Consider the following 10,724-nt stretch of genomic DNA (forward strand, 5'->3'; position numbering starts at 1 on the left):
CGGGGTGGAGAGGATAAAGCAAAAAGAGGTACAATAACAAAAGAAAATACAAAAAAAACAACAACCCAAAAAACCAACAACCCTAGAACATACACACACACACACCAAAAAACACACACAAAAAAACAAACCCTGAAATAAAAGCCCGAGAATTGTCTTCCAAGGGGGGTGGGAGGAGAAGAGAGGAGGGGGGCGGGTGAGGACGTGTGGTTCTCGCTGAGACAGGGATCCGCATGGGTTGAAAGTCCCCGGCGCGGGGTCTTCCCTCTCGCGAGCCCCAGTTCATCCCTCAAGAGACTGGGACCCAGGCGTCTGTTGGCAGGGACTGGGGGAAGATGAGGGAGGCGGGATTATATTACGGGGGTTCATCCCTACCTCCCATCACCTCCCTCCCCCTGACTCCCCACCAAGATTTTGCAGAGAGAAATGGCTTTTGTACCAGGTCATTCTTTATAATTAAACTCACAGTATCCACCCCCTCGAGCCGGCCCCGCCTCCTTCCTGGGGAGGCAACGCCCCCTTCCCTCGGGGGCTCCGGGGGGGTAGCCCGGGCCGACCGGGCGGTGTGCCAGCGCAGCCAGGGCCCGCCCCCCGAGCCTTAGTCTTCCTCGGTCGGCTCCGCCCCCAGCGCCTCGAGCATGCGCCGTCGGACGAGGGAGCGGCGCAGGTGCAGGCGGTAGTCGGCCAGCAGCAGCTCGTCGTGGCGCACCAGCGGGTGCTCGAACCCGCGCAGGCGGAGGCCGCAGCGCAGCAGACGCGAACGAGTCTGGAAGTCCGTGACCGTGATGAGCCACCTGCGAGGGGGTGGGGCCGAGAAGACAGGGACGGGGCGGAGACCGAAGGGAATCGCTGGTGGTCCGAGCCTCGCCTTTGATTGTTGACGGGCCCCTGCCTGGTTCGTTTACCCGCTCGGGTTGCTCAACCCGGCGCTCTAAAACCTCTGCAGCCCCGATCTCTCGCCGAGGTCAACCGGATTTCGACCCCTCGCATAGGTCGTTCTAGGTCCCGTCTTCTCTCAGTCTGACCTGTCCCTGATGGTGGTCTGTCGAGGCTCCGTCTTTTCGAACCGCTGCTCCGGGGCCCGCCCCTTTCTTTGTCCAGTCCCGCCACCTCGGTGAGTCTCAGGCCTGTCCCCTGATAGAGGTTTCTCCCGATCCCGCCCCCAACTCGACACTCCAGGCCCCTTGCCCACCGGGTCACTCCTCGCCCCACACCTTCAAGGTGCTCGGTCCAGGCCCCGCCCCTCAGAGCTGCCTTGCAGGCTCCGACCCCACACCTCGGTTGCATCCCTCCAGGTCACCACCTGGGTCACTCAAAGTCCATTTCCTCACTCCAGATCCCACGTGCTCTCTGATCTCACCTGGCCCTGCCCCCGCCCTGCGCTTGCTCTCGGCTCCGCCCCTTCCCGGTTCTCACCCTGCGCGTTCGTCCGGCACTTTCACCAACCAGGGCCAAATCCGGGGCGTCCAGACCCAGCCCCCTCTCCCCTTCCCTTCCCGGCCCCGCCCGCTCTGCCCCTTNCCACACCCCTCACCTCCTCCACTCCAGGCCCCGCACCCTGCTCTCCGCCGCCAGGCCCTGCCTGGTCGCTCCAGGGCCCGGAATCCGCCACAGGCTCACCTGTCCCGGCGCCCCGCAGTCCCACAGATGACGTTCATATTTTCAAAACGGATACTGGTCACGCGCCCGCTCTCCATGGCTCCGGGTAACTCGGCCTCCAGAGCCTCCAGCACCTCCAGATGGGTAAGGTCCTCCTCTGGCTGGAGGAGTCAGGAGAGAGAGCTCAGCACGTGACACTCAGGTGCGGCCAGGTTCCGGAAGTCCCCACCTCAGACCCATCTGCAGAACCTGCCAGAATCCCAGGTGACATTTGAGGGACAAGCTTCACACTATATCTCCGGAGCCTATCGCTCTAGTCAGACCTGGAGAGAATAGGTATCTCTCGGATAGAAAAACATCTACTGTCATTGAGGTCAGTCTCCAAAAAAATCAGTTCTCACCAAGCGGATTTGCCAATAGTCAATGAACAGTTGGCTTAAACAACTCATAAATTTGGATGGCAGACTTTTTAGCAGCTCTTAAAGATCCCGCAAGGATTTAAGTGGTACACTTTTCCTTTTATGTTCCTGTTAGCATTTTAAGGAATGTCCGGTTGTAAAAATAATAATAAGGGTCATAGTGACTTGTCATTCAGAAACATACTGATCACTAACCACATTTTGAGCGTGAGATTACCATGCAGAAGGAGATACACCATCATCAGAGCTTATAAAATTGCTGACGAAATAGATGACGTCATGAAATTGGTCACCTCCAGGAAGGCAAGCTGTGCATAGATGTGAGGGGCAGGCAGGGTCCCCTGTTCTAAGCCACAAAGAAGAGGAGGGATGGGCTCGGAATGGGTTCCTTATAGCAAGGACAACAATGTCTGTGTTGGGGTAAAGTCACACAGATCACCTGAGGGAGTGCATCTCAGACCAGTGCCTGAAACACGGGAAGCATCCTATTAAGTTCAGCTCTTCTCACGTAATCTTCGAGCGAGAACCTAATAGATACCTCCGCTGACCAGTGCAGCGATTGCCAATGGACTTAAGCCAGGAATGACCGGTTCACCGAATCTGCCCAAAACACGGGCTTCATCTTGAGTCTTGGCTATATTTGCAAACTTTACAGGATTTCATAGTAGATGCATTAGCAGGACACCTGCCTTTCTTTTCTTCATTTTTTTTAATTTAAATTGTTAACGTTTATTTTTGAGAGAGAGACAGAGCATGAGCAGGGCAGAAGCAGAGAGAGAGGGAGACACAGAATCTGAAGCAGGCTCCAGGCTCTGAGCTGTCCATACAGAGCCCAACTTGGGGCTCGAACTCACTAACTGGGAGATCATGAGCTGAGACACTTAACCAAATGAGCCACCCAGGCAGTCCCAGAACACCTTCCTTTCGATCTTGGCCCTTCTCTGCCCCCTTGTTCTCCTGCTCTCTCTGCCCCTTCTAGATCAGCAGTGATAAATGTGATGTCTGACCCTTTGGCAAATTCATAACTTTTAGCAGCCTGCCCTGTGCCGAGCCCACAGCTGGGTGAGTTGCAGAGCCTAGATTGAACCTCTGTTCACCTCATTACTGAGCCTGTTCCCTTTCTATCATCCACCCAAGCTGTGCAGAGACTCGGGGCCTGGGGCCACAGGGGCCGGGGGCCACTCACTAAGGTCTCCATGCACAGACACAGAGGCTGGGCAGCGGGTGGCATGGGGAACTTCCGGATGCACGGTAGCTCTCGGTCCAGCGCCTCATATTCTGCAATGACCTGACGCAGGTACTGCTTCCTGGGGAGAGAGCGAGCGGGCAGGGACCTTTGAGGTCAGAGTCGGGGAGGGGGGGCTGTCATCGCGCCCCTCCGGGGGGAGCTGAGATCAAAAGTCATGAGACCAGGGGCCACTCACGAGGACTTGACGGGCCTGCCCAGGCTCGGAGTCTGCGTCTCCTCTAGGGTCTCAATGTCCAGAGGGAGGGCTCCTGGGGACGGAGAACCCAATGTCAGTCGCCTTGAGCACTCCTCAGACATCATTCGGCTTCAGGGGGCATCCCCAAGTTTCCCGCCATTCCCGAATGGCCCACGCCAGTTACTAAGCTATTGCCTCTCGGCTGCAGACTCCCTTCAACAGCCACTCGGTCTGTGACCCCCGGGGCAGGGACCCTACGAATCCCCTGTTCTGCTCCGACTGCTGGGTTCCTGTGAGGCTCTGCCTACAGGGGGCGCTAGAGAGGCGCCGCAAGGCCGGAGGAAGAGGGAGGGCCTCGCCCGGTTTTGCTTCCTATTCGCGTCCCCGCAGCCCCCCCAACACCATGTAAACCCAGCGTGTGGTCTTCCCCGCACTCTCAGAGCCAGCCTCCGGATCGCAATCGGCCCCTCTAGGCCACTCCGCCCTTGGCTAAGGTCTCTCTTTCGGCCAATTGTTAGTTCCCCAATAATCCGTTTCCCCTTCCTCCACAGTCTTAGGGTTTTACCGGGCACAGCCGCCCAACTAGAAACAACAGTTTCCAGCATCCCTTGCAGCCGCGAGTGGCCACGTGAGCGAGTTCTCGCCAACGGTGTTGGGGGAGGGAGGGGTGCGACTCGGGGCTCATTTGTTTAAAAGAAGATTGCTTGTCTTGGACGTGTTGCCCCTTCCCTGGGACGGAAACGTGACCGTGGCAATAAGCCAGCTTCTGCCCGACTCGAGCAACAATATGGCAGGAACCCGGGTCCCAGCATCGGCTCACGCGGCTGGGAGGTCCCAGCAAGCCGGACCACCTGACCCCCTGTTACACGCTCTTCTTCACGCCCCTGCCTTTGGGGGTGTCTCTTTGTTACAGCCGCTGAACAGAGAGCGGCCCCTGGCACTGATAACCGTCCGGCCCGGGCAGGAACGCTTTCTCGGAGCGCCACCATCAGCCAAGGCTACTCTTGTGACCAAGGCGGGCCGAGATAAAAATCAGACCACCCCGGAGGCCCGTCTCAACACGACAGCACACGAACACTGCCCAACCCACAAGATGACCAAACAGCCTCCGCTTGGTTCAGAGCTGGCGCCGCTTCGGCCCCGCGCCCGGTGTCAGCTCCGATCATTCCTCCTGTGCCACAGACTTGCCTCCACTTCCTGCCGGCGCCCCAAGCCTGCTTCCCTGAGTCCCCCCAAAGTCACCTAACCCAGCAGCTCCTATCATAAGCCCTCCCCAACAGCCCCTACTAGAACATTCCACGTGTTAGGGACCCCCCTCGTCGGAGCCAATAAACTCAGCGGTGTGCTGGTAACTGTTGAATTAATCTCTTTCTCGCTCTTTCTCTCAAATTTTTAATTAATGTCACTCTCCCGGTCTCTCTCTCTCTCTCTCTCTCACACACACACACACACAGACTGTAGCATTTGCCAGTTTTCACGCTATCAATATACCCACCATGACCAATTTGAAACCCCCCACGGTTTTAACCACCAGCTTGCAAAACTTAACAATGGGCTCTGTGAGCAGGAACACGGTGTCTCCAGCACACAGCCGCGTCCCAGCTAAGCTCCCGGCGTCTTTGACTTCGAGGCGTTGACACAGCTCAGCTGGTAGCATCGGAAATCCCCTTCTCTGGTCCCCAGCCTCCCGCCTTCTCATCTGTTTGCGCAGGGCAGCTGGGCCCCTTCCTTACAAAGCACCAGTGGCTTTCTCTTGCCTTCAGGGTAAAGTCCTCTCTGGGGTGGAGACTTGCTCCTCACTTGTGATCTGGGGAGCAGGACCTTGTCTGAGACACAGCATGTTGGGGTCCACCTCAGACCTATGGGATCCGAATCTGCATTTTATTTATTATTATTACTTTTAATATTTTTATTTATTTCTAGGAGAGAGACAGCGTGAGCAGGGGAGGGTCAGAGAGAGAGGGAGACACAGACTCTGAAATAGGCTCCAGGCTCTGAGCGGGCAGTCAGCACAGAGCCCGATGCGGGGCTCAAACCCACGAACCGCGAGATCATGACCTAAGCAGGCGCCCCCCGAATCTGCATTTTAACAAGATCCCTTTTGAGCAGCGCTGGCCCTGCATGCGGTCACCCCTGTTGACTTCCATCATTTTCCTCCAGCTGTACTGGCTTCCCCTACATTCCTTCAACACAGTGGTCTCCTCAAATTTGCCCATGGAACAATAACTATATGTTTGCAGGCCTTTTTTTTTTTTTTAATTTTTAAGTTTATTTATGTTGAGAGAGAGAACGAGTAGGGGAGGGGCAGAGAGAGAGGGAGAGAGAGAATCCCAACCAGGCTCCGCTCTGTCAGCAGAGACTGATGCGGGGCTTGAACTCATGAACTGTGAGATCATGATCTGAGCCACAACCAAGAGTTGGACGCTTAGCCAACTGAGCTACCCAGGTGGCCCATATCTGTTGACAATCCCTTTTAAAAAGCCAAGCAGGGGCACCTGGGTGGCTCAGTTGGTTGGACGTCCAACTTCAGCTTCAGGCCATGATCCTACGGTCTTATGAGTTTGAGCCCCATGTCGGGCTCTGCACTGACAGCTCAGAGCCTGGAGCCTGCTTCAGATTCTGTATCTCCCTCTCTCTGCCCCTCCCCCACTCACATTCTGCCTCTCTTTCTCTCTCTCAAAAATAAATAAACATTAAAAATCTTTCAAAACTAAGTAAAAAGAGAAAAGAAAAGAAAAAGCCAAGCACTCGGGGCACCGGGCTGGCTCAGTCAGGAGAGCAATTCTTGATCTCAGGGTTGTGAGTGCAAGGCCCACATTGGGTGTAGAGCTGACATTAAAAGAAATAATAAAATAAAAAGCCAACCACTTTCAAAAGTGTTTTCCACTGCATCCTCATGACAACTTCCTGAAATAGTGTAGTTTAACAAATGATGAAACAGAAGCATAGAAAGGTTATGTGACTTGCCCAAGTGATAGAATCAGGATAAAAATCTAGGCGTCTGGATCCAGACTCTGTGCTCTCAGTCCCCGCCCCGTCTGCTGTCTCTCACCCACTCTTGTCTAGACAATCTGCTCTGCCCTCCAAAGATCCCAGTCTGCTGGGGCGGGGGAGTGCAATACAAGCTACAGTGGTGGTGTCACAAGGTGAAAGGGAAGCCTAGTCTAAGGGCAATCAGGGGAGACTCCCTGGAGGAGGTAATGTCTACAGTAAGACCTAAGGAATAAGGAGGAGCTTGCCAAATAAAGAAATGGTAGGGAAAAGGATGTTTATGCAGAGGGACCACCAGGGACTAAGGTCTTTAAGCACAAAAGAATATGCTCATCTGCAGGAACTTCTCAGAATTCTCTTCAGCCCCAAGCTAAGGAGCACTTATTGCATTTGTAGGTGTTTAGTTATTTGTGACATGGCGTATTTCATGTCCGCCTTATCTGCTTGAGAACAGGCTGGGTCATTTCATTCATTAGGCACCATTGGCAAAACACTTGGGACCCACGGGCTTATGGGCTTTCTTTCTTTTTGTTTGTTTATTTATTTATTTGAGAGAGACAGAGAGGTTGTGAGTGGGAGAGGCGCAGAGAACCAGAATGAGAGAGAAAGAAAGAGGGAGAGAGAAATCCCAAGCAGGCTCTACATGTTAGCACAGAGCTCTACACGGGGCTCGATCTCACGAACTGTGAGATCATGACCTGAGCTGAAATCAAGAGGCGCTTAACTGACTCAGCTGCCCAGGCGCCTTGCCACGGACTTTCTGTCGGCCGATGCCAACGTTTGCAACCTGATAGGTTAAAAAGTGTTACTGGTCCCAAAGTACCACCGAGAAAGCTGCAAAGCTGAAAGGAACAAATATTGATCTTCAAAACTGGCCAACTGGTCAACTTCAATTCCACTCAGCTTTTCTGGAGCTAAATATAACGTCCTTCCTCCCCAGTTTGAGAAGGCTCCAGCCCTCACCCATGCAGCTCAGGGGAGGCGCACCACTATCCTTTCTTCAGAGGTATCCCATCCAGTTTAAACCAATACCTTCCAACCCTTACTGTTGGTCGTAATCACCTGGCAAGCATTCAAAAACTATAGATGCAAGGACCCAAGTCCTAGAGATTCTGGTTAAATTGGATCTGAAGTGAGTTTGGGTATAGATTTTTTTTGTTTTTAAATCCTTCCACCTTATGTATAGCCAGAGTCGAGGACCACTGGCTAAAATAATCATGATAGGGGAGCCTGGGTGGCTCAGTCGGTTAAGCATCTGACTTCGGCTCAGGTCATGATCTCACGGTTCGTGGGTTCGAGCCCCGCGTCGAGCTCTGTGCTGACAGCTAGCTCAGAGCCTAGAGCCTGTTTCAGATTCTGTGTCTCCCTCTCTCTCTCTCACCCTCCCCTGCTCACGCTGTCTCTATCTCTCTCTCAAAAATAAATAAAACATTAAAAATTAAAAAAAATAAAAATTAAATAATCATGATAATCTTTTTGCCTGGGGTTGAGACAAAAGTGAGTGGGTGACGGAGTGCTGGCCAAAAAGATGTGAGGGGGGATCATGTGGGGGCTCGTAAGATGAAGAACCCTCTGCAAGTGATGCCTGGAACTGTGGCAGCCATTTTGTGACCATGAGGTAAGCAAGCTGGTGTGCAAGGGAGACACATCCCAGACCAAAACACAGGGGAAAAAAAGCTGGGCTCTCAGTGACATCACTGAGCTGCTGACTCCACGAAACCCAAACCCCACCCCACTTCTGGGCTTCTATTCTTTATTTTACACTGAGTCCAATTTCTATTACATGCAGCCAAATGCATCCTCACCAAGGATGCTACAGGTTGACTGAGTGAGGGAATGCATGAATGAATGAATGACCTGTGCTAAAGTAGTGGGCAAGCAGGGAGCCCTGGAGCATGAGCCTGAAGTTGTCAGCTGGTGGCCGACCACACAGGGTCTGAAGCTGAGGGGCTGGGACTCCATCCCAGAAGTGATGGAGAAGGAAGGGGAGGTGATAGCAGAGGAGGGACAGGGTCGATGCTGGAGGTCAGATGACCCCTCAGGAGCCAAGTGGGGGGTGGGCTTGAGGAGAGAAAATGGAGACCTGGAGTTAGGTAGAGAAAGAGGAAGAGGAGGAGACCTGAGCTGGGCCTGTGGAGATGGAGAGGCAGGGACAGGGCAACGGGAGTGGGCAGGAAGAGGGGACTGGGGACCCATGGGTGTGGGCGGAAGTGGAGGTGGGTAGTGTCTGGGGTCTAGCCCAGTGACCACGTTGGCAGTGAGACCATTGAGCACGGGAAGATGGAGGCGGAGCGGCTTTGCGGTTAGCTGCTGAGCTCAGTGTGGCAGAAAAGGGGAGCGTGAGGGACCAGGGCACAGCGCCCCAGGAGACCGTAGCCTCAGAAGAGTTGTTAAGGCCCCAGAGGCTCATGGGAAATCTAGTTCTGGTCCAGACCATCGCCCAGGGAACCGCAAATGTAATGAGAAATGTAATTTAAGGGCCAAAGGGTGCCGCCCAGGAGTCCGGTCAACATCAGAGTCTGGGGGGCTCTCTGTTCGGCCAATGACTCGCTTAAGGCCACACTGAAAGCCAGTGTTACCGCACGGTGCATGGAGGAAGGAAAAGCCCCCCCCGCCCCGGCCACACACACACACACACACACACACACACACACACACTACCTGCCTCCCTGTGCATGCTGGGGTTGGCCGCGGTGGAAGAACATAGGGTCTCCACCTCTTGCTGCATCCCGGGAAGGCGGGTGAGGGATGATGCCTCAGGAAGGTGAGAAGGGTCCTGACTGACCCACCCGCCCCGGCGCCTTCTCCCTGTGGCTGCCTCCTCCTTCTTCTCTTTGAAGCCCCAGGGGAAAAACACGGACGACCTGGAAGGCTGAGACCCAATAGGCATCCGGGTTCCCCTAACCTCTGGGAACCCACTGAGTTCCATTTCCTGTGTGCCCTGACTCCTTCTTTGCCCCTTCCCCGCTTCTTCCTCCGTCTCTCCGAATCTCCTCCTCGGGACGCTGCCTCTCCCCGCCTCTCCCCCTCTCCCTCTCTCTTCCCAGGACTCCCCCACCCGCTCCCTGCTAGAGTCTCCCCATCTCTCTCCCCTGGTCTCTCCCCATCTCTTCTCCACGCTTTCCCTTGATTTCCCCGCTCTCTTCCTCTCCACTTCTCTCCCCCTCCCTCCTTCCATCCCCCCAGGCTCCGCCTCAGCTAGTTTCCCCACCAACTTCCCAGCCCCCCGGCCCTCCCACTCTTCATAGTCGGCCTCCCTCCAAGCCTGCCTCTCGGTTTCCCTACGTCTCCCCCCTCCTCTCCCCAGCCTCCCTTGTCCATCTCTCTTCTCTCGGAGCCGGCTCCCCGGCCCTCTGTCATCCCCTTTCTGGCCCCACTTGCCCTCCGCTCATCCCTGTCTCACGCAGGCACTGGTTAGACACAGGCCAGACTCCAACAGAAATGGGATTCTATGTGGGTTGCGGGGGAGGGTGGGCAGGGGGCCTGGTTACCATTGNCGCCTCGACTGTCCGTTATTCCTGCTTGCTAAGCATAGATTCTCTGCTTTCTGGCTAGTGGCACCTTGATTTTCTCAGTGATTTCTGGAGGGGTGAGCTTCAAAATCACTCTAGAATGCAGAGTCAACCCTTGAAGTTTTGCTGGATCTGTTACACAAGAGGATCTTTTTTTTCCCAGTAAGGTTGCCGGGCTGGTCAGAGTCTAGGCTGGAGCTGCCAGGGGTATCACATCACCATATGCGGAAAGAACGTGCCTGGAAGCAAAGACAACGTGAGGAAAGCAGAAACTAAAACTGCAGACAGATTTCTGATGATGGTCTTCGGGACACCTGGATCCAGCCATGCCTGAAGCCTTCCTCCATTCAGTTGATTCCCTCTTATGCTTAAGTCCTTTGAGTCTCTGTCATTGCCAGTTAAAACAATCCTCACTTAGGGGCGCCGGGGTGGCTCCGTCGCTTAAGCGTCCAACTGCGGCTCAGGTTATGATCTCACAGTTTGTGGGTTCGAGCCCCGCATCGGGCTCTGTGCTGACAGCTCAGAGCCTGGAGCCTGCTTCAGAGTCTGTGTCTCCCTCTCTCTCTGCCCCTACGCCGCTCATGTTCTGTCTCTCTCTGTCTCTCAAAAAATGAATAAACATTAAAAATATTTAAAAAGAAAACAATCCTCACTCAAATGGACTCAGTACCATCTTCAGTTCCTCTGGGGCCCTGACTCCCTTTACTCACCCTGATGTCTTTCTGTCCCATCAGGCTGTCCTTTCCATTTCTGGTGGCCAACTCCATCCCTACAAGGCA

The 10,724-nt window shown here is 54.4% G+C and overlaps 1 protein-coding gene across 1 annotated transcript; it reads right to left on the minus strand.

Annotated features, from left to right (window-relative positions):
• Positions 1 to 431: 431 nt before the first annotated feature.
• CUNH19orf81 (chromosome unknown C19orf81 homolog) lies at positions 432 to 9,439 on the minus strand. Its single transcript, XM_077747301.1, has 5 exons — positions 9,095 to 9,439; positions 3,443 to 3,515; positions 3,205 to 3,325; positions 1,621 to 1,760; positions 432 to 794 (listed from the first exon to the last, which is right to left on the minus strand). The coding sequence occupies exons 1-5, from the start codon at positions 9,360 to 9,362 to the stop codon at positions 599 to 601; spliced, it is 798 nt and encodes a 265-aa protein (XP_077603427.1). The 5' UTR covers positions 9,363 to 9,439; the 3' UTR covers positions 432 to 598.
• Positions 9,440 to 10,724: the final 1,285 nt, after the last annotated feature.

The sequence above is a fragment of the Crocuta crocuta genome, unplaced genomic scaffold (assembly GCF_008692635.1).
Source record: "Crocuta crocuta isolate KB4526 unplaced genomic scaffold, BGI_CrCroc_1.0 scaffold334, whole genome shotgun sequence".
NCBI lineage: Eukaryota > Metazoa > Chordata > Mammalia > Carnivora > Hyaenidae > Crocuta > Crocuta crocuta.